The sequence below is a fragment of the Clinocottus analis genome, unplaced genomic scaffold, assembly GCF_023055335.1.
Source record: "Clinocottus analis isolate CAN_PGR_092001 unplaced genomic scaffold, fCliAna1.0.p SCAF_3, whole genome shotgun sequence".
In the NCBI taxonomy this organism is placed as follows: Eukaryota; Metazoa; Chordata; class Actinopteri; order Perciformes; family Cottidae; genus Clinocottus; species Clinocottus analis.
In genome coordinates, this window is record NW_027176042.1 from 4,173,295 (window position 1) to 4,197,804 (window position 24,510).

Here is a 24,510-nt window from a genome sequence, read left to right on the forward strand (position 1 = left end):
GGAGGAAGAGCCAATCAATTTGACCTCTGAGTGTCACACTCAGCCCATTGCAGACGACAGCTGATCTTACCACTATATGGCAAAGCACTCGTAATTATGTGAAATGGGTAACATATATCACGGTAAGGGTCGTTTCATATATTATATGGTTTATAATGCATATCTCAAGGAAAATCTTGGCCAATAGAGCTACTGTGAGGTTAATGTTTGCAGTTAAACTTTGAGTCTCATCCTCATAATAACTTCCAGTTCATATAATTAAAGTTATAGTCACATAATAATAATGTTGATTCATCTGATTGCAATGTAACTTGATGGCACCATAGTTTTACACCAATAATTAGTGAATGGGTTTAAAGACAATACACCAATAAAGCTTCTTAAGATTTTTTGCAAAAAGCATGATTATAGACAAAAGAACTTTTTTTTTTCCCACAATAACATGTTCATTTAAAAATATTTTGCTAAGTAAAAATACAACCTTTAGGAAATAATCATGACATCTTTCAAACAGAGCCAGGCTTTTTGCTAAGCTAGGCTAACCATGACCTGATATCAGTTCTGATTGATCATGCACTCATCTCAATCTCTAAGAGAAAGCGATGAGTGCACATCCCACAACTGCTGAATTATTCCTTCAAGGATGTAACACATGTTCTTCAAAGAACCTCCTGAACCGTTAAACCGTTAACCCTTCACAGCCTCTCTCTCTCTCTTTTCTCTCTCTGTCTCTCTCTCTCTCTCTCTCTCTCTCTCTCTTTCTCTCTCTCTCTTGTGATGAGAACAACGGTGCGATTAGAACAAGCTAATTAGCACAGACGGAAGTTCAGGAAATACTGAAGAAGTCATCAGAAGTGAGCGAACAAGAGGGAGACAGTATATGTGTGCGTGTGTGTGTGTGTGTGTGTGTGTGTGTGTGTGTGTGTGTATGTGTGTGTGTGTGTGTGTGTGTGTGTGTGTGTGTGTGTGTGTGTGTGTATGTGCATGTGTGTGTCAGAGGAGATGGTATTACACAAAGTCATCCATAGTACGAAGAGTGTACGGGTAGCAATGTAAACTTCTCCTCCTGATATCTGTTTTTCATTGTAAATTTTCGGTTGAACTGAGGATTTTGCTTTAAAACTTTTCATACGACTCTGTTTTTGTCCTCCGTCTTCGCTATGACATTGATGAGTGCGGTCCTGTGCTAACCTTACGAAATACTGCCCAATAATAAAACAGGATTTCTCCCTTACTTCTGATCTCTGCGGCTCTCACAATGACATGAAAATAGAATATCCAGCAGGATGTCAGCCGGCTGTCTCTCTATTGTTTTCCGCTCTTGCTTGGATCCTACCCACCATTACATCAGCATCTTATGTAAGAGCTGCGATCAAACATGTGCGAGGGGACAGCAGGAGAGCATCGGTGGATCTGAGCATTAGCAACAGGAACACTAAGGGAAACTGTCACCGGCTCTGTTTTCACCCACAAGCACCCGAGCTCTCGCAGGCACGACGGGCCACCAATTAGGGTTAGACGAGCGAGCGGAAGTATTGAAATAAATAAACTAAAAGATCATTTGTGGCCTGAGGCTCGCGTCGCTTGCACGGTGAAAGATTAATGCTGCCCCTCTGAAAAACTAAAGGCTCTAAAGGGACAGCGGAAGTGGCTTATTTCTCTTCTGAAGCGCTGGTAAAATAAATAAAAAAAAGGGCCCGGAGATGCCTCCCGGCCAGAGGAGCACAGAGGAGAGCGGTTGAGAGAGGAAGAACAAAGTCAGAGAGAGAAGGAGGAAAGCAAACATATCACATTGACAGTGGCACATAACTGCACACAGACACAGACACACACACACACACACACACACAAACACACACACACACACACACACACACACACACACACACAGTACAGCATGCTCTAAATCGCACAACTTAGTCTTAACCCAGGCTTACTGTACCTGTGAAGCCCTCTACTTATATTGAAATCTCTGTCACCTAACCCTAAAGCCTGAACCAGGAGGCTTCAAAGCTGCTGTATGTTCTAACAGTACAGTCAGCACTCCAGAATGAAATCTGTAATAACAGCCAAGGGCTGGTACAGTGAAATAAAGGCTGGTCACTCATTCGCTCCAATTATTTCTACTTCTCTGTTTCTTTCATTCACTGTCACAGTACGCTACTATCAATACAACTTCACTTCCTCCAGCCGTTTCACATTCAAAGCCTCCAAGGGAAGGTGATTATGCACTTTGAGCAGTGGGGAAGTTTTTAATGTGATGTAAGGATGTTGAGTTTCATTGGCAGTAGCAGGTCCAAAAACATCTGCCAAGTAGAAGCAATAACCTCAATTTGTGGAAGAGGTTTCATGTTAAAAAGAGAAACTGGTAACACATTACAATAAGATCATGACATAAATAGGACATTGTTAGGTAATTAAAGCATAGTTAATCTGTAGTAAACAATGACATAATATGATATTGCTTCCTAATTATTAGAGATTCTTATATTAAATTTTTTTAAGAGTTAATTGTTGTTGCGCACATTATAAAAATATGTGTTATTGCTTTTTGGTATGGCAATCATAAATTAACAATATTTTGATGCAATTAATAAAGTTGCAACTGCTGATTTTAAAACCTTGTAAAATGGTACATAAATACTTTGTAAAGCATCAATAAGCATTATCTAGTTAAATAGTTCATACTTGTAGGTCCAAACATTTCCTGTTTTTGGATGTTTAGCAAACAATTTAGTGAGGCTTACAAATCCAATACTAAGTAGGGTACATAATATGTATAACAATAAATTGTTAATAAATAATGTAATCCAAATGTAACATCTTGGTCTGGGCTGACACTTAACTGCTATTTGGTTTTCTTACCCCTGTAAATTGTCGTACGTGGACAAAAAACACCAGAGAATGTTATGTGGGCCAGACAAATTTAAGAAGCAATATCGACTAGGTCTATTGTTTCAACCAAACAGGTTTAGAAGTAATGGAGGTTTGTTGTTGAGAGATAGAATCTTTTAAATCATATAAAAATATGATTTAAAAGATTCTATCTCTTTGGTCTAAATGACAAAACTAAATCTTTGCCTGTATTCATGAACCATATAAACCCCATAACCACAGGACTGTGGATATATGCCAATGTTGTGGTCCCTCTACCAACTGGATGATGGTTTGTGGGCCCCTGGTGACCCAGTTCTTTTGGTCATCATAGGTCATATAATCACTGCCATTGATTCTGTGTTAACAAAACTGATGACAATTACTTGACTGAAATACATTCTGCTCAAGCAACTTTTGTCATTTTTACACATTCTGACGACACTGCTAAACTATTTTTCTCTTTGGTATGTGGTTTGCTGGACTGATGTTTTTAACTTATACACCTGAGAAACCCCATCCTGAGAAACCCCATATGTTATGGACATAAGACAAATTGCACAGGAATCCTCCGCTTTCTCAAGATATTTCTAAGATAGGTGTTTCTCTGCTGTGTGCACCATACATAATCAGATGGGACCAGATGTGCATTCAATAGTTCCAAACCTCCCAACAGCTTTCCATTTAAAACACTTTAACCTTCCAATCTGATCAATAGGACTGTCCCCTAGCTGCTTGCTGTTTCAGTATTTCCGCTTTCTTTGAAAAAGACAAATATCAAAAATAATGTCTACTAACTTGTCTTGCTTTTTACCACTAAAAGTGTCCAAATGTTCCTTGGTGTGCCTGAACACCACCACAATTTCCTCACAGGAAAGACAAAGACGTACACAAACACGCACCTGAGTAGGCCCAGTAGGTCTCCTCGGTGGCAGCTCTCCGGTGTCGTGTCCCGTCGGCCATGGCTCTGCGAAGGTCTTGGATAGGGGCTTGGGACTCGGCTTGGCTTCCTGTCAGCGCTGTGGGGAGGGGAAGAGATGCGGACAGGCGGGTTAGCACAAACAACAGCAGCACTCTGCAACCATGCCTGGACACCTACTGGGCAGGATGACAGCCAACTGTGTCCTTAGCTGCCTTACCACGCACGCTGCCTCATAATAAAATTCACAGTAGGAACAAAGGTCAGCAAAAAGAATAACTACACTGTAGAACTTAACTTCTAAAAAACACACCAGCCGGACGAGTCATACATTTAAGGACAAACTCAATCCTCTAAACAAAAGGTTTTAGCAGCATCAGAAACATGATTTTTATATTACAAATTAGATAATACGGACAAAAACCATCAGATGCAAATAAACATAAACATGTTCGCTTCGGCTGCTGTGTTTTCATACAGTATGTCTAATAATGGACATACAGACAGTGTCTCATACGGACATTGGACATATAGACAGTGTCTCACATACAAACAGTATGCAAACAGTGTCTCATTCAGGCAATTCTCAGAGGAGCTAAATTTAAGCACATCCTCTGCAATAATAGTAAGAAAGTCTGGGGCCAGTTTGTTGAATTCCAGCACAAGCGTGCCATTTTGCCTTTAAATTTTAAACATCACAATCACAATAAATCAATCAATATTGACATGATTGACTATTATAATATTCACTTGGTCCATTTTCTCTATTCTACATTCTATTATTACATTTCTACAAATGACTGAGATAAGCAGGTCGTGCCACTTTCTGTCCTGGGATAAGATTAGTAGAAAGGTGTGATAGTGTTTCCAGTAAGTTGATCCTATACAAGTTTTCTGATCAGTTACCCTTTTAATGAAAAATACTAAAATAAAATACTAAACGCTGCTCATGGCAAACAATCAACCTTTATTAGATTGATACTGTTGCACTTAGGAATGGAGCAATAATGTAATTGTTGATTGTGGTAAAAAAAACAAATCACTCACAAAAGTTGATCTTGGTGAATTTTCATTGTAGAGGATAATAGAGAATATCTTCACCCGTGACTTGACAAAGCTGAAGTGAAAAACAAAGCCTGACAGTAGACAGCTTGCTTCTATTTTTGAGGGCACACCTTATTATTCATGATTACCTTATTTATTTATGTTTTTTTTATTAAGGAAAATGTGTGTTTTATTGGTAAAGTAATGGATTAATTACAGTCAGTAAGTCAGAGTTTTTGAGGATTATTGGGATAATATCGGGAATTCCAATTATTTTGGTCAAGATAATCATGACATTACATTTTCATGTCTAGCTACACTCACACATGTTTGGTCCATAGATCAGAGATATACGAGTGAATGTCTGAATGGTCAAACCATTTAAAAACCTAAAATTCCTTCTCACACTCATATTACAGCATAACAGAATTTCTTGGAATTTTATTTCTCATTTGGGAGTAGACTGTTCAAATGGAGAAATCAAGAAGCCCTCTGCCTTTAAAACGCTGCTCTCAGGCTGAGAGACCCTCTTGATCCCTGTTACAGAAAAGGCAGAGACGGAACGCTTGGCTTCTTTAGAGGGGAGGACAGGAGTTCTGACAGCATCTCTCCTAATGGCTGCACCCTGATCTTGGATATGGCCTTTAAAAATCTTTTACAAGACAACAATCAGATTAAAAAAATACTGGACTACTCCTGATAAACGCCACCGTGAGCTTTAAATGTACACCACTTCTTAAAGCCTTGATCCAAGGATTATTTGTCCTCCTTATATTTAGTCTTTACTTTTTTACATTTTACTTTAAACATGAACATTTGAGAATTATGTGGCAAGAGTAATCACCAGGGCTTTATAAAAATGGGCTTCGCCATGTGGTTATTAAAAAGAGAATGATTTTATTAAACTATATATATATATATATATATATATATATATATATATATATATATATATATATATATGGAAAATACACCTTAATGAGCACTGCCGTTTGTCATGGAGTTCCTAAAGATTCTGTGCTTGGACCAATATTATACACATTATATATGCTTCCTTAAGGCAATATTATTAAAAAACATTCCATAAACTTTCACTGCTATGCCGATGATACTCAGCTATATCTGTCAATCAAAGATGCCCCAGGTCACTAAACTTCAAGCACTTCTTAAAGACATAACAATCTGGATGACCTGCAACTTCCTGCTGCTGAATTCTGACAAGACTGAAGTTATTTTTCTCGGCCGAGAACACCTCAGAAATCAATTATCTGCTGCTATAGTTTCTCTGGTTTGCATTGCTCTGGCATCCACCACCGTAAGGAACCAGGAACTCTCCTTTGGATAACACGTAAAACAAATCTCAAGGACTGCCTTTTTTCACCTACGGAACATTTAAAAAATGCGGCACATCCTCAAAGTCTCAAAACAAAGCATCCTCGACTCCTGGGAGATATCTTAGGATACACTAAGCTCCTCTCTCTCCTCTCCTCTTCTTTGAATAATTTCTGTCATTCATGTAATGTTCTGTAACTCTGTTACATTATTTATTCTGGTCACATGACTTTTATTGATTCTGTCCATTCGAGGAGAGGGATCCTCCTCTGTTGCTCTCCCCCAGGTTTCTTCCCTTTTTACCCTGTCAAAGGGTTTTTACTATCTTTATTTGGGGGATTTTTTTCTGATACGATGTGAGGTCCAGGGACAGGGATGTCATGTGTACAGATTTGAAAGCCCTTTGAGGCAAATTTTGTATTTGTGATTTTGGGCTATATAAAATATATTGAATTGAATTGAATAGCACTACAAAGAAAGTCCAATAAATAAAGAAATGTGGATAACTGCCATGTGTATCATTCCAACCAGTCATTGAAAAAAGCACGTTTTTGTTCGACTAAACCACTTAAGTAAATTCAACAACACTTAGTGTGCAACAACCACTGAGTTCATCTCAACACCCTTCTTAAACAGTACTTTTTGTGTTTACCTGAACCAAATTTCCCCATGGATTTGTGTGGAAGAGAATAATAGGGGGAACAATTTTTGAAATAGGTCCAATATTGAACAGAAAGCTGCAGACTAAAGCAGTTAAATGGGCTGTAATGTAACCACTGGGGGAAAGTCCTCACTGTCAATGTAGGTTTACTAAAAGAGCTTGTGTTGGCCACTCACAGGCTCAGAAGTGTTTGACAACATTATAGAGAAAATAAAAACCCTGTTTCTTTCCTCTCTAAGTCTCACTCGGAAAGGTCTTGTTCTGAAATCAACTAAATATTCAGCCTTGACATTGACAGTCTTCAAGGGACCAAGAAGACATGCTTCTACACGTCACACTCTGACAACACAGACACTCCTCTCGCCAACTCTCACTCACGCTTCCATTGTTGTCTTGCGTCAGCAAGTCACATGCTGCAAGAACGATTAACCGGATTGAGCTTAATAAAAACGTTTTTTTCCTGTCCTTCCCATAATGTTGTCTGAGCCAGTCAAAACAAGCTTTCCCTGTATAGTGCCTGCTGTCTGCAGCGTTCTTCCTCAATACTGAACAAATTTTAAAAAATGTTGTCCATTAGTCATTCAAACATTAAAAAAAAATCACCATTTGAATAATCAGGATCAGAATCAAATCTTCTGTGTAGGTAAGTGTTTGAGTTCCACTTTTTTATTGTCTTTATTTTTATTTCTCATATATGCTGTTGAGTTTCAGTGGGGAATCTCATTTTAGCCCACTATAAATACACAGTGGAAGCATCTGAAGGAGGAGCTGCCATTTCACATCTGACCCCATAATGACCCTGTGTGTGTGTGTGTGTGTGTGTGTGTGTGTGTGTGTGTGTGTGTGTGTGTGTGTGTGTGTGTGTGTGTGTGCATTTATATGTCCGTGGGGATAGACCAAGCTGTCTTTAAATGCATGGCCATGTCAAAACATCAATCATGTTTTGATGGCAACTCAAAGTTTCCCGAATTTATCAGGGCACTGTGAAGATCTCTCTCTCCCTCCCTCTCCCTCTCTCTCTCTCTCTCTCTCTCTCTCTCTCTCTCTCTCTCTCTCTCTCTCTCTCTCTCTCTCTCTCCCTCTCTAATCTCCTTGTTTTAATTCTTTGGGATGTAAGCGGGCTCATGTCTGTGAATGCCAATGAGGGGCAGCTCCATGGCTTTTCTATGAATTACATTATTGATTCCCAATACTGCTCAGAACAGAAAATGTAATTATGCACAGACCCCGCCCTAACCCCCTTCATCCTCGCCAAACACATCTTCTTTCTCTTCCCTGTCTTTCACTCAGTGGCTTTTCATCAATTTGTGTTTCCCTCCTTCCTTCTGTAACCTATCCCCCACACACACACCTGACCTCTCCAAAGCTATAGAGTGCATTGTCCTTCAATCATGTCATGACGGCCACAGCTTTCACAGATTGCTCTGCAGCAGTATCAGAACCCCAATCTCCTTCTTAGCAAGTTATTTAGCATTATTATGACCTTAACATGATATCATCTTTGTAAAGGTAAAACTACCTATCAAATATGAAAATACCTGGTCAAAATTAAACTAAACATTTACACTCTAAATAAATGTGCTTACTCTCTAAACTTTCAAAATGTGTTCCAAACTATGTCGACTGTACTTTCTATACAAAGAAGACAGAATACAGTATGATTCTGAAACTACACGACACGAGTCTCACCGCAAATGTGGATAACAACCTGATTTATTTGATGTTTCAAAAGCAATCAGCATGTTTTTTCTGTAAATTGGCAGAAAGGTCGAGTAAGAACTCTACATGTGAGCTGTATCTAAACTAGCAAGCTGCTATTACACCTCGGCTCCTCAACAACTTTTTTTTCACTCGCTTCAGTCACATAGATAAATGCAATAGCAAGTACTAATTCCAAGCAGCTAGTTACATTTGAGAAACATATCAGGAAAGATTCAAACCAACGCAGCCTTGAGGTGTGGACAGACAACACCCTGCGGGTCTGATAAGTGAAGTCAATGTGGAAATGCTTTAAACGTACATGTTTACCTGAGTAAACATTGTAAACATGAGTTCATGGTCTGAATCTCTAGTTTCACATCTTCTTCAATCCAGCATGATGGTCATTTAGTTAATAATGGTCCATTTAGAGTCAAACAGACCATAAAGCAGATGACTTGTGATTCACAAAGATCAATTTAATTATATTTTTGAGATATCTTGAATTACCAGAAAACATGCTACCTCATAATTATCATTATGTTCTGTTTGCGTCTTTGATTTTTAACCCTTTCACAGTCTGTTGATTGCTTTAAAATATCTTATTTAGTGTTCAGTTCTACTTTATGCCACTCTCTAGTGTCACTAGGGCTACGGTCAGAATGTCAAACTCAATGCTTCAAACCCAGTCCACAAACCAATGGGTGACTATGTCCCCTTCTAGACAATGTATGAATTGGTGTTGAGCTGATTTGTCTAGTGTCCAAGCTTACTCGGTCACACGCTGATTACGCTAGGTTTCATCTTTGATATATTAATTCATAACATGTTTGTATTTTTTATTTTTTTGTTGCTTTTTCATATTTTCCTCTTTTATGCAGATTTTATATTACTGATGCCCTTTCTTTCAAAAACCAACGTTAGTTTAGCTGCCGCAGATTAAACTCCTTTATCCGCCACATGGTTTGCTTTATTCTGTGTACAATGCTGAAAAAGGAAGTCCTTTGGTGAACAAGAGTCGGCCCGGGCTCTTCTTGACTGAGGACTAAAATCATAGACTTTTAGATGCAGGCCTTCTCTTTATGGACTACAAAGAGAAAGGAACAAATAACTTTGCCTGAATAGATGACGGCCATTACAAATGCTTTATTTATCCAAAGCTGATGCCCCATTAAGGTCAGCAGACTGAATCTCATTGAGAGCTGGGGGTTAAGTCAGTGACAGTGAAAAGAGACAGCGCGCGGATTGAAACCTGGGGTGAAGGACATTGAAGGAGATGAGGAAGGAGAGGACTGACAGATGAGAATGGGAAGAAGAGGAGTGAGGGGAGGAAGAGGTGTAGGAGGTGGCGGAGGAGGAGGAGGAGGAAGAGGATGAGGAGGAGAAAGAGGAGAAGGAGGAAGAGGAGGAAGAGGAGGAGGAGGAAGAGGAGGAGGAGGAGGGGATGAAGGAAAAGAGATGGATTAAAGAACACCACAGAGAGGGAGAGCTGGAAAAAGAGGGATGTGAAGTGAGGGGAGTGTATAAATAGGAGAAAAATGTAACACAAACGATAGAATTACACTCCTCTCCTAGCAACAGTTACCAGGTCACTGATGGACAGCCCACCGCATGGCAACCAGTCAGCGGCAGAGGATGAGAGGAGAAGAGATGAACAGAGGCATACTGTCAGGCTGAGAAGGGGGAATAGTAGAATAGGAGGAGGAGAACGAGGAGGAGGAAGAGGAGGAAGGGGAGCTGTGATGGTGTCAAAGAGAACCAGAGACAAAGACAATACTCTTTACTGTATGTATGTATAAATAAAGCTAAATCCAGGCATTTAGCTGATGCTCTTTCCCAAAGAGCTCTGATAAAATAAAGAGAATCAGTAGTGAGGAGAGTGTTGGAAGTTTGATTTCCAGGCTTTTCACATTGCTGTGGCAGTCTCACTTCTGAGCTCATAAAAGAAGAGAACTACAGGAAGGCAGGGCTGCTTTTATGACAGGAATGTTTGAACGTTATAACCACAAGATCTATATTGTCAGAAGATGAAAGAGGACAAGCTTTTATCATTATCCAACAGATAGTTCCATAGATAGAATCACGTTCAGAGAGGACATGGAATCGGAAAGACCACACAGATGAAGACAATGACAGGACAAGCTGTCCTAGATGGAACGATGAAACATCCTGAATGTCACTTTGTCTCAACGAAGCAGAACATTCTCCCTGACAGAGTTTCAGAGGAGACAAGAATCCTACTTAGTGTCCAAATGCTGATGACAATCACGTATACAACAAAGAGGATATTTTAGTCCTCTGTGCAATTTAACAGAAAGCTCCAGAACAGCTGAGTGAACCTCGTCACTCTTCGTGCTAACCGTTTGCGGTTGTGACCCATGTTGAGATTAGTTTGTGTTAATGTGGCAGGAAGCTGCAGCGGCGTTGCTATGGTTACTAACTGGTCAGATTGATTACTTAACGGTTTAACTGAAACAGTGTTTTAGTTGTCTTATTATACTATTTAAATTTGAGCAGACACCTGCTGCCACCGAGTACGTCTTCCTCATGTAGAGAACAATTTCTTATTGTCTTTATTCATCATATGTGTCATCATTAGCACACACATTATTATATACATATGAGCATTTGATATGAGTCGAAGGTTTTTGTTTTCTACATCCACTGGTGCAGCAGGCCCACATAGACCCCATCCATGTACTCTCTCCACTGCCTCTCCCTTCTACGCTCTCAGACTGAACTCCTCGATTTCCTCCTCTGTCAGAGCTCATCTGCATCACCACACAGCAGAAAGAGAGAGGGAGAGGAGAGGAAGATATATATTTCAGCTATATATATGAAATATATGTACCGTTGTCATGCTAAAACAGTATCCCATAGAGGTTTGCAGCAATATGTGTGTTCTCAACACTGACACACTCAGCGCTGTAACCGAATGCTCATTGAAACTGAGGTGAGGACGTCCTTATCTTTTGTACTGTGACGTATTTCACAGTGGAACAGAATATTTGAGCAGCATACAAGAGAGATCTAAATTAAATGCTTTGCATTTGATTGGACCCCTAAACAATAGGCAGGCTTAGAATGAAGCGTGATAAAAAGCTACAGAAGACTGTTGGCTCAACACACACAGACACACACAGTCTGATCAGGAGGACGTTGCATTTCCTACCAGCTCCATGACACTGCAGTGCAGGCATTAATATTATTAATAATAAAATAATATTCATATTATATTATATATAACAATGCCAACTGTTACAGTACGGTTACAAAGCCCATCACAAACAAAGAGATAGGAAAAAAATAAAAATAACACAAAAAATAAATAATGTGCATATAACATTAAAGAAGTTCCCTAAAGCACATGTTTGAATGGATTCATACAATTTCACAAATAATTTGGAAGCTCTTGAAGCACTAGTACTATTTAATATCAGCAAGAAAAAATTGAGTTCAAACTTAAAAACAAGATGATCAAAGAAAAAAACAATCCCTTGTAATCATAGAGGATGAATACAGACCCAAAGTAATAACTAAGTCCAATAGTTGGCCACTTTTATGAGTCAGGCCAGGCACACTGAGTGAGATTAAACGACAACATAATGTTTACAAATTCAACAGACCTGTCGAAATGTCATCAACATAGACATGAAAAGCCATAAGCAATCAAAAGTTGTTTTAGAGACGAAAACCTTTTTGTCCACCAATGTCCAAACACATCTCTTCCTGTCTGCCGAAATCACCCCGTTAGTGACTACGCCCCAAAAAGTGGTTTTCGTCGCCCAAAGTCTCATTTGAGTGGATTTGTCGTGTAAACGCTCCTGAGTGCTGCATGAGTCAACAAACATTTAAACTGTTTGACAGAAAAAGAAGACAAAAGAAAAATACATGGCTTTTCTGTGAACCATCAATGTTGTGAAACTCCAAGTCTCTGAGTGTCTTAACATCAACTCTGAGCGGCATGACATTTAGAGGATTTAGAGGCACTCTGGACACAACCACTAAATCAGGGGATGCATCGCCAACTGGTTGTTGGATTTTCTTCAAGCAGAATAAGCAGTTTGTTTCAATAAAATACGTTATAATAACAAAAGTTTGAATTCAAATCAGACGAGCAAAAATGTGTGACCAATTCTTTGCCAACTTCCAATACTTGACACTTTTCAATGGCCAATGTTATGGACACGATTCAGTCAGTTGTAAATATATATTTAGGTTTCTAGCATCCACATAGACACACACACTCCCACACAGCACCTACGTTTTCTTTTTCTTCATCAGATATATTAAAACGCTCTTCCTCAAACACCACCACAGAGGCTCGTTGAGCTGTGCAGTGTCCCAGTGCAGTGCACAGGTTGTGGGGTTATTGCTCCCACCACAAGTCTCATATGAAGTCAAGAAGCCACTGGTCAGACTCTGCTGTCGTCCAGCGGTTTATAGCACTATGGAGTGTTCTCATTGTAGCAGCAATAAAGAAAGATGCCCTTATAAAGGCAGAGATAAAAAGGGACTTTTTTCCCTTCGCTTTCTACTCGTAGATAGAAGAAATCAATGATCTTTTACAACTTAAATACTTCTTGATACAACTCCAGTGCAGTTCCATGGGACATATTCTACTTTTTAGTTAACTACATACTACATTCTTTGCGGGTTAAAACTTAACATTCATATTATTGTAGATTGTATTAAAGATGAGTTAAGCAGTGTTATAAATGAAACTAACCAAGAGAATATGAAGTCAGTAGAAGAAGCTCTATCTGACCAGTTATGTTAAAATACTACTTTTGATCCAATCATGTAACAGATATTATTGTAAAGAGGGGCCATTCGGCTGTGTATTAATTACTTTTATTGTTGATGCTTATATATTTCACAATGTTATTTGATGTATAGACTCTGAATGTAAAATGTCTGAGGACCCCTCAAACATTCCTGACACTACCCCGTCACTTTATTGTGAAAATACAGCCTCTATTGCAGTGTTAAGACAACAAACAATAGAGTACCATAGTAATAGTAGTAGTAGTAATAATCTATGATGAACAATTAAGTGATTTCAGACACAGCTTGAGGGAAATGTTCAATTCTAAAACACCATATCCAACTCCATTTGTTTACACATTTCTCCCAATACAAACTGAAGTTTGGAGTGGCTGTGGGTCCAGTGGAGTTGGTACCAATATTGCTGCAATGGGGAAATATTGCTTGTGCTGGTGTACAGTGGTGAGTCTCAGTGGATGGATTATTTTTACTGAATCCGACATCCGCATATGCACACAGTGAAAGAGCATAGCTGATGCATTTGAGATGTGTACCAAGGTAACACATTTTCTCTCTAACACTCTCCAACAGTGTGCAGTGCCAGGAGTCAATAAAGCTCAAAAAAGCAGGGACTTTGGCTGGCCTGGCCTTTTGTGTCCGAGCACACTGTCGCTCGCACAAAAGTTCCTCTCGAGAAGAAAAATAGAAAACACTGGTTCCTGTCATCCATCACAGGGGGGCCATTTAGGGGAATTGCAGAGTGTTTGCTCAAGCTTTAATTAAAATGCACAGCCCACCACTGTGTTCCTGTGCTTAACCTTGGCTCGTCCACGTCTCACTTGCTCTCTCTTCACTTGAGAGAGCGAACATCGGGGTGTTCAAATGCATGGGAAAGCACACGCACGCACATGCAAACACACACACACACACACACACACGCGCACACACTAATACACACACACACCCACACATATATACAGTGTATGTATGCCAGGGCTGGCCAAGTCAGTCCTTACTCTGGTGATTCACTTCATTAGCATTCTTTACATCTCCCTCCAATGCTCTTAGTGCTGAAGGACATCCACCAAACACGCACACACGCACACACACACACACACACACACACACACACACACTCACACACTGATGCTACCCTTAACTCCACCGGTGTGGAGCTGCTCTTTGGACGAGGTGTGCTGCTGCTTTATTGTACCAGCTGTCGCGCTTACAGCGAGCTGGCACAGGGGCGGGGGGCGGGGGTGTGCCACCCTGGCACTGGAAACTAAGAGGCCGGGTGGTCTTCCATTTGTGTGAGGTTGTGAAGGTTTGGAATAATACAAAATGCTAAGTCTAAAGCTCTACTAAAATTATCATTTGAGGATAACGTGAAACAATAACACAATGTGATCATGTCAAAATGCAATACTGAAGGTCAGAGGATGATTACATTGAATTATTAATTTTTAAATAACAAGCACAAAGGGATTCAGAAATGTTGGCACTTAAATTACTTAAATCATGTTTTAAATGCAAATTAAATGATTGGTTACAAATGATATAAACATCAATGAATAATGTTCACATCGTAAAACACGTTAAGACATCAAAACACAACGATATTTAAAAGGTTAAAAAATAAGTGTATTGTCTGAACTTAGAGCAAAGCTACATTCTATGTATTTGGTGAATTTAGATCATCCCACTGTCACTGTTTATTTTACTCTGCATTAGGCTCCACAGAGAGGAACCAATATATGAACTGACAGCAGAGAGAACGAATGACGGCAAGAACGTCACAGTGGTAATACAAAGGAATCAATTCAGAATACGTTAGAACTTCAGTACCAAAACACAGCTGCTTGCCTGGTGCTCAACATGTTACATGAATAAAGTCATACAAAACAACAGAACCAAAAGTAAAAGTTACCTTGCTGGTAAATTATGACTTGCTTGTGTACTGATGACGCCTTTCACACAGAGGATTACGGAAATGTGTGAGTGAAATGCTGGCTTTGTAACTTATTTTTTATATGTGCAGTCGTATTTAATCATACACAGTGCTGCTGCTGCTGCTGCAGCTGCTGCTGGTAAGACCGGGGCGGAGTCTCTGCCCTCCAAGTTCCAGCAGCTGCTGGAGATGTCTTAGGTGTGCATGGTTTTAATTGTGTTAGATAGTTTTGTTATCACTTAATTGTTTGGTGGTTATTTGGACAATATGCATTGTTGATGTCCCAACGGGTTGGTCAAGTCAGTTAGTCACGGGGCACAACATCGCAAGGCAAGCACTGCGTAATGGCACAAGTGGCCGCGCCTTTTTCTTGTCAAAGTGGTTCAAATAGCTTGGCAGGTCAGTCCACATATCCCGTGTGACCTCCTCCATGCCCGTAATAGTGAGATCATGCTGCGTTTGCCCTGAGGCAGCAATTTGTAAATCCCCGAGGAGTCCAGACACTTGTGGTGCCGGCTGGGGGCGGGCGGACGGATGGAAGGACGCGGACGGATGCGGACGGATGCAGACAGACGGATGCAGACAGACGGACGGACGGGGGGTTGTGCGCCGTGCTGCTGGATGTGGTGGTTTCGTTGGTCGTACCATGCGCCAACTGCAGAGTCACCTCTTTTTTTTCGCGTCATACTGGTGGAGCGGCTACCCGGGTACTCACTGAAGGCCTCAGTAAAACCACGACCCGCCACAGCACCAAACACAACATGGATCATGGATATCCATTTTTAATTTAACTAAAATTAAGGGACGTTAATGAGTTTTTGATCAAATTTGGTTTCTGGACTTAAATTGTGATTGCACAGAGAGACCGATTACCATGACTACCATTAGGATGTGTACCAGGGACGGTGAAAGTGGGGTCTATAAATGAAAAGCAAGTTCTACAAACCAGGAGAAAGGAAGATAAAGGGAAGAGTGCAGGAGAGTTCTGTGCGAGGGTGGTTGAAAAGGCAGAGAAAGAGGAGGCTGTGGTGTCTGGAGCAAGGGGGAGGAGGAGGACGAGGACGAGGGTGGGGGGGGGGGCGTCAGCGGAAAGGAAAGGCAAGCTTTTGTGGCTGGCTGGACGTCGATCAGAGCAAAGCAGAGAGAAATCACTCGCTCATGGAGTCCGCCCAGCATGACTTCATGTTTTCTGGAGCCTCGGCCAAGGGCAGAGAAAGACAGTAGAGCACACACAGATACACACACACGGACGCACACACACACACACGCACGGACGCACACACATACACACAGGAGCTATGAAGCACAACAAGGCACATCATCATCTTTGAAGCAGAAACACTGGGAGGCACCGCCACGCAAGGAGGATAGGGGGGACAGAGGGAGCGTGGACACAACCTATAGCTCAGAGAGCTCTTTACTGTCGGGGAGAACGCCCTTGGAGACACACCTTGCCTCCAACGCGCCTTCCTCCTCACCTTCCTTCAGCTCATTGATTGCATATAGACAGCCAGGCTGGCTGGCTGGCTGCATAAACGGATGCCACTCACACCCTCCTCCCCTCCAGCCACCCACCTATTACCCATCACCCACCCCTCCCCTGCCCCCCCCCCCCCCCCACACACACACACACATACACACATACACACACATACACACACATGCTTGGCTAATTAATAGCCACTGTTCAGTGAGACAAGGTCACGCTGCCAGGGGGCTAAACACAATGCCACAAAGCTGTGACACCTCTGCTGGGACATGAGACAGAAGCTGTTAATGCACTCCTCCATTGTCCTGTCCCGGTGGAGGCTGTCCCCTGTCCCCACCCACCCCCGGGTTTTTTGGAGTTTTCTTTTTTTGCAGTATACGCTACTGCGATAGCAGTAAGTGATTGTTTTTCTTGTGCAGTGAAGGTCATGTCAGTGCCACACCAGGTCCAAGTGGGTGTAACCATCTGCTGCCTGCATGTTATGGTTTAGTTCGTTATTTCTTCTTCAAGTATCTTTATATGCCTTCTGACCGAAGATACATTATTCAATGTATCATCTTTTAAGAGATAGATTAGATAAGATTAGATTTGTGTCTGACGTGATCCAGACTTGCTCGCGTTGGCAACGATAACCTTGCAAAACCCAAGTGGCATCGTTTTTTAGAGCACAGCGCTGCAGTTGCTCCACAACAACTGCACGACCCAAGGCATGATGGGAAATGCCTGGCCGATAACATGATTAACATTTTACAACAAACAACACCTTTCTGTGTAATTTTAAAAATTCATGCTAGGTTAGTCATATGTTGTGCAGTTAAGGATTAACCATATGGTGTGTAAATACTAATACTAATATTAATAATTATCATCATCATAATCATAATTATTTTACTTCTCAAAATAAGAAGGCAGACAAAACAAGTATATAGCACAATGCCAGATTAGCACTCATTTCCACTGTATATTTGATTATAAATAAATCCCCAACGTGGTCTAAAAACTACACCGATAGATCTAACAGGATCTAAATATTTCTGTGGCTTCCTGTATATTCTGTCTGCTGGAAGCGGTCCGACCTGAGCCCCTGTTGCCGCTTTCAGAAGGAGAGAAGAGCTATTACTGACGCAGTAATGCCATTAACACAGCAATGTGTCTCTCTCATGGTTTAGATGATTACTTAGACACCATTCGATTCAGAATCTCTCCTCCACTTGATTTGGTCTCTTATGGTTCTAAGCATTGCATTACACCATTCCATTCTAAATCAATACTGTTTGCTTACATTGTAAGGCTACTTTGTGTTTCAGGTAATTGTTTTGGGGCAAAAAACAAACCGGGGAGTATTCATTTTAATTAGCCTTCTGAAACAGTCTGCATGTTGTTTAAGAACATAATGTATAAGCATATCTCTGCTAAACAAACTAATTAATCAATAAAATATGTCAGCCAAGCTATCAAGCAATTGTCAGGCTTGCATATGACATGAGTTTCAATAAATCTAAAAGCAAAAAGCATGGGGTTCGACCTGCCCACACTTTACTCTTGAGCAGATACAGGCAGTAAATGATGTAGTGTGCACTCAGTGAAATGTTTTTCACCCATCCCTGCTCTCTGTACATGATGCTCTACTGAGTGCCATGGAAAAGGCTCCGAGCTTCTGCTGCGACTTAAACGACAGCCTGATGGAGTAGAGCGGGGGGTGCTGAACTTCACCCAGAAGGCACCGTTCCTCCCCATAAGTATTCAGACCAGGGAACTGTGGGTGATCTTTAGTAATGTTCCAGCTGATTGCTGTAGGATGGCAGGGGTGATTTGTTGGCATCACCTTCCCACGAAAAAAAGGGAAGGGAAAAAATCTGTGAGCCCATCTTGTGCATTTACCGAGGATGAGAGGCGAGGAAAGAGAAATGAGACATACTCTTCTTTATTTCTTTCCTTCTCTTTTCTAAGTAGGCTTGAAGGTCACTGCGTATGAAACAATCCATAACAGATGTCCCCTTGCAGAATTTAAGCGGAGACAAACGGCATCTGCTGCTCCGTCATGCTCTCTCTGAAATGGCCCCTTTCTCTTAATAACTCACTGTCTTCTCATGTGACATTTCAATATTCACAGACACATGCTCATCCTGCAGGCTTCTTTATTGTCCGGCAAGAGCCTCTGCAAAATGTCAATGCATTTGGTGCACTGACATGTTGTCGGGGCTACAACCTCATGCTCATATGGCCTAGGGTGCTACGTTGGACCACATGCAGCCTTAAAGACGACACAATAAGTGCTATTTTGTGTTATTTTGTCTCTACACTGATGATGATGTTTCCTTATGAATTAGAAGGGAGGCTCATACAGCAATTGTTTTCCCTTTTTTTCCAAACAGGAACAAATCACTCGATAAAGGCCAATCCCTTCTGTTTACAATGAACACTATTGACTACAACCAGGATCATCTGATTGTATGACAAAGTGATAATAGTTGTTTATTATAAAAGAATTATATAGTCTTGACAGAGGGATTTTTAAATGAGAGGAGTCTGCTCGAGCAGCAAAATGAATCCTTCCATGGAGTCCCGACACTGGTGGTGGCTGATAAAATGATCAAATGACAAAATGAGGATCTGTTGAAGACTGAGCAGTGATAAGGAGGTGGAGAGTGCATGTACCAACAATATGAATGTACAGCTGGTATTTAAAAAAGACAGCAGCATGATTATATTCTGACAATGTAGGTGTGTCACTGTGCTATTGGATAAAAGAGACAGCCAGCTGATCAGAACAGCTGTTGTAGTGATAACAGCAGAGAAAGTATAAGTGGGAAAAATGGCAGATTTATGAGAAATAAACTACAGGCCTAAACATTTAAAAGTTTAGTCTTCCTGACTGAATTATTGCTATAGCTTTGTTTCAATTTAGACAGATACACCTGTCAACAGAAAATGGGAATTCATTTTCTGCCAAAGATATCTGGACCCAAATACAGTAAAAACATGTTAAATTAAGATTAACTAGTGTTCCTCTAACAACCAGTAAAGTTGCAGTTCACATCCATGTCTGACCAAAATGTCAATACTCTATCATTTTGTCCTACTGTCCTGACATTTGTTTGAAAATGTCACAATTACCATACTAATTCTTGAGTAATGATCAAAAATGTGTCAGAGTGAACTTTGACCAGCCAATTCTAATCAGTTTGTCCTGTACTTGGGAGACGTTCATGCCGAATTTGAAGAAATTCCCTTAAAGTGATTCTGAGATATCACAAGAATAGAATATCATGAGAATAGGACATGGGGGCACAGTGACCTTCACCTTTGACAACCAGAACAAAATCAATTCCTCCTTGACTTCAGCTGGACATTTTACGCCAAATCTGAAGAAATTCACTCCAGGCGTACCTGAGATATCGAGTTCATGATATTGGGACGGACGGGAGGTCACAGTGATCTTGACCTTTAAGCCACTAAGATCTAATTTCATTCTTGACTTCACTGTTGTCCTTTCAATGCAATTTAAAAGGCTCTCAATGTGATTTGAATGTTTCATATTTTTTAAATGTATTAGTTTCAGTAAGTAGTGTTTCCTAGCATGAAGGACTACATGACAAATCGTATTTATACTGCCAGGAATACGGTCTTCTTTTAGTCTACTTTATTTATTTATTTCCTTGCTGTCAGTCTAAAAGTATACTGGGACTAAAACTGGTAAATTAATGAATTAATTAATGGACTAGAACCCCCCCAGATTTCCAGAATAAATACAGCACACATGACCTCAGTGTCCTGAATGGTAGCTATGGCCCTGAGTAGTTGCCATTTAAACCCAAGGATAATGCCAAACGTGTATTCAGTTTTGGGGGTTGGGCCGGGACTGAGGGCAGTGGGTCTCTGGCCCCGGACACAAGAACAGTCAGAAACAGCCCTGGCAGCAAGTGGCCATAGTCTGGTGTCTGCTGTACTTGGTCAGGTGTTTTTCAATCTCTTCACGGAGTAATTCAGCAAAAATAAAAGCTGCATGAGCACACTGGGCTGCATTCAAGAAAGTCACAATATGGTCGATGTGACACAAAGCTCTGGCTTTTCACACCAGTGAATGTGTCTTATTAGGAGTAGCGGTCATGTTTTTTTTTTTTTAGAGCTCCTGTGGTTAAGTGGCTGCTTTAATTAGGCAAGCATTATTGTGCAGTCATTCAGTAGACACTGTTAAGTCAAACAACTCAGTTAAGCCTTACACTCAGTACAAATGTGGCTTAATTGGGAGTTAAAAGTCTCACTGCCGGCTTTTCAAATCTAATCAGCATGCCTTTGAAAGCGCAATCTGCTCGGAGAAGCCACCACTTGTGTATGCAACGTCTCCGTGTGAACCACGCTGCTGTTTTGGTTTGTTTTGGCTGATTGTATAGCAAAGAAGTAATACATTTAGGTCTTCATCCCTACTAAGAAAAGCTGAATGTGAAATGATGATGGCAAATTGAAATGGAATTGACTTGATAAAATGTATTCATTAAATAGCACAACAGGAGACAGCAATAGTATATATATATATATATATATATATATATATATATATATATATATATATATATATATATATATATATATATATATATATAGACACACACAAACCATAGACTAGATACAGGACATACTTAATAAGGACATAAATGTGTCCTTATTAGGACAAAATAGTACACTGTCAATATATAAAATACTTTTATTGAACGTTTTCATTGAATTTGACTAATTTATTTTAAGGAAAAAAACTTCAACTTTGGCGCTGGAAAGTGAATGCATCTGCAAGTATTCATTTTATGAATAGCATCCCTAGTAGTGGTCACATGAAAATCCGAAATGGAGAACAATTTGAATTTGAATCATCTAAAGAAGGTGGAGCCAATATATGTTTTTTTTTAATTGTTTTTTCTTGATAAATACTTAGTCTGTCCAAATACATTGAGACCTGCAATAACTAATTTATTTGAAAAAATTAAGACAACTTGCATAATTACACATTCACCGGTTATGGAAACTCACTATGCCATTCATTAATGTCACATCATTCATCATAAGTGTGATATTTCTGGCCACCTGGCATTTCAATAGATCTGTTTTTGGACAACTGACTGAATGCTCCACTGTGTTCACCAGCTAGTTTCTAACTCTGTCTGTTTGGTGCTGGGCAGGTAATGAACAATAGAGCGTTTATTCTGTGTGGCCAGACGGATGAACAATGAGCTGAAACTCACTGTAAAGCTCTGTAAAGCCTAGAGAAGCGACAGATTAAGCTGATCCTTCTTTGCACCACTACGGACGACCTCTTACACACTGTCACTCTGCCATGTGATACATTGTTATTATAAAAAATATTGATTATAGATGCTTCAAACTTTTGAATATAATCCTCCATTTCTGAGACTTGTGTAAAGGGTGACTGGTCTTCTACATGGGGCCTCTAAGGTGTCTCGAGTAATCTGCCACAGATCTACCAGTCTGCTTGAGCTCGCTCTGCCAATTTAGGTCACAATACACTGATTGCCTGACTGCCACTCTGTCTCCAACCAACCAATATTTGAAACACATCTCGGCATACACTAAATAACTGAATCCAGAGTGAGTTGAATGGATGCTTGAATGGATGCTTTCTATGCTATACAGCTCGCCTCAACCTCATATCTGCATGTGAGGAAACAACTGTATGGAAGTCAGCCTTCTTTCTTCTGTCCAGTAGGACAATCTTTCAGCTCTTGCTTGTCATAGAATCCATATTTGGATCATGCAACTGAGCTCTTTGCATCTTCATGCTCCAGCTGACAAGAACGCTCCAGAAAAGCTTGCTGTTGAAGCGGTTGCTTAGTTAAGATTCCTGTCAAGTACCTAATCAATTAAATTACTCGCTTCAACTGTATATGTCCGTTCTCGATACATAGAAGTGTCTTTAAAAATGAAGTAAACAGACAAGCCTGTCGTAGCTCTGGGGCAAGATGTGAAATATAAATTACATAAGTGGTATAATAATAGCCATGAACCCTAAAAACATGTGACTGAAGCCAAGCCCAATCAGTGAGCTACTGGGGAACTAGATCAAATCAAACAATAAGAGAGGTCCACAAAATAAGACAGATCTGGGAGTTGAGCATTAAAAGACAGGAAAAGGGTGAAGACGCCCACGCTTTACTTTTGCGTTTGAAAATGTGTGTGTATGTGTGTATGTCTGTGTGTGTTATGGGCATTGAAGTATTGAACAAAGGTCTGTAGATCAAACCCTACACACATTACTTTGTCCTTGCGTCATCTGGGATGGTGAGTGGATTAACACCTCTTGCATCAAGCTGAGGCACCTGCCGTCCGGCAATTATCGCTCATTCAATTGAAGGGTAAGAGTGAATATGAAATTGAACAGCTTACTTTTTCTAGTTTGTGTCACGATGGACAAAGAGAAACACGGGCACCATTCTGCATTGTAAGTAGGCACTATAATATCATAAAATGTGATGAGGAACGGAACTGCCTTGGTCTGAACGTTTAAAAATTATTAGGTTTTTTAAATCGCTAAAATAAGGCAATGTTGTTGAAAACTGTACTTAGAGCTGAAAAAAAGAAAGGAAAAAAGAGAAAGTGATGGAAAAGGAGCGAGGGAAGAGAAATCAAATGCATACTTAAACTGGTGTCAGAGTGGAAGATAAGGAAGGCCAAGGAGATGAGTGATTGTGAATCGATACCCTCTGGGCACGCTGCTCTTCTCTCCCTTGCCAAAGAGTTAACCTTGCGGGTCAGCGCTGATTCAATACTCCTCGGCACACAAACCCCTTCATTAACAGCCCGGCATTAGTAAATCATTACTTGGTTTTGTTTTTTTGTCTTAGAGAGTGCAAAACAGTTTGGTTCAACCGGTGGGTATTTACAGGCTGAAGGCACTGTTGTCGTCACCTCAAAGAACACATAAACAAAACAAGTAGAGTACAGAACATTTAGGTGGGTTCAAGATGTGTTCTGCCTCCAGCTCAGCGCAAATGCTACGTTTTGACATGCATCATCTGGAAACACACTGCAAAACAGCATGTTCCTGGTATATCACTATGTCTTAAATGAGGTGGGGAAAACTATTTTTTTCAATTTCTGTATTGTTTTAGAAGTTCTGGCCTTCAATCAAACACAAAAAAAAATGATGGGTAAAGAAACACTCGCCAACACATGGTCGGACGGGTTGAGATACTCTTGGTTCAAGAGCGGCAGTCAGCATCTGTCAGCCGATGTTTACAACAGAGCTCTGCTGTTGCTTTGTCCAATTGCTTGGCACAGGAGAGGTCTCAAATCATCAAGGAGACAAGGAGGAGAGGAGGTACAGTGGATGTTGGGCAAGAGCATAACGCCAAGAAGAAAAAAGAGATACAAGCCATATCACCTTTTATCATGGTGAACATGATTGGCTAACAAGATGGACGAGCTAGCAGCCCTGGCCAGGAGTCAGAGAGTATATCTTAAGACAATGCTTTGTTTGTCACTGAGACATGGCTCACATTGTACGTCTCTAGACAGTGTCTGGAGACGCTGTGTAATGATGACAGTCATTATTATGTTATAAAGGCTTAAAATGTGTAAAACATAAAAAGTAAAGAAACATGTTTTAATTTCCATCATATTTATCTTCTAAACAATTAAAAATGAACCTGAGCAAAGCTTTTGACTTGTTTTACATCTGTTGTTTTACATCTTCTCAAACAGCTTTGTTTGCAAACAACATTCAGTATCCATCTCTCTGAACCAGTTTCTGTCCAGCTCAAGACAGA

General features: G+C 40.4%; 1 protein-coding gene across 2 annotated transcripts in view; it reads right to left on the bottom strand.

The window, feature by feature from the left end:
- Positions 1–24,510, bottom strand: part of LOC137796156 (receptor-type tyrosine-protein phosphatase gamma-like) — a 377,436-nt gene that overhangs the window by 286,763 nt on the left and 66,163 nt on the right. For both annotated transcript variants that reach the window (XM_068593883.1, XM_068593882.1), the window contains exon 2: positions 3,777–3,893. In XM_068593883.1, the coding sequence (XP_068449984.1) occupies positions 3,777–3,893 (117 nt within the window). The remainder of the gene's footprint in view (positions 1–3,776; positions 3,894–24,510) is intronic.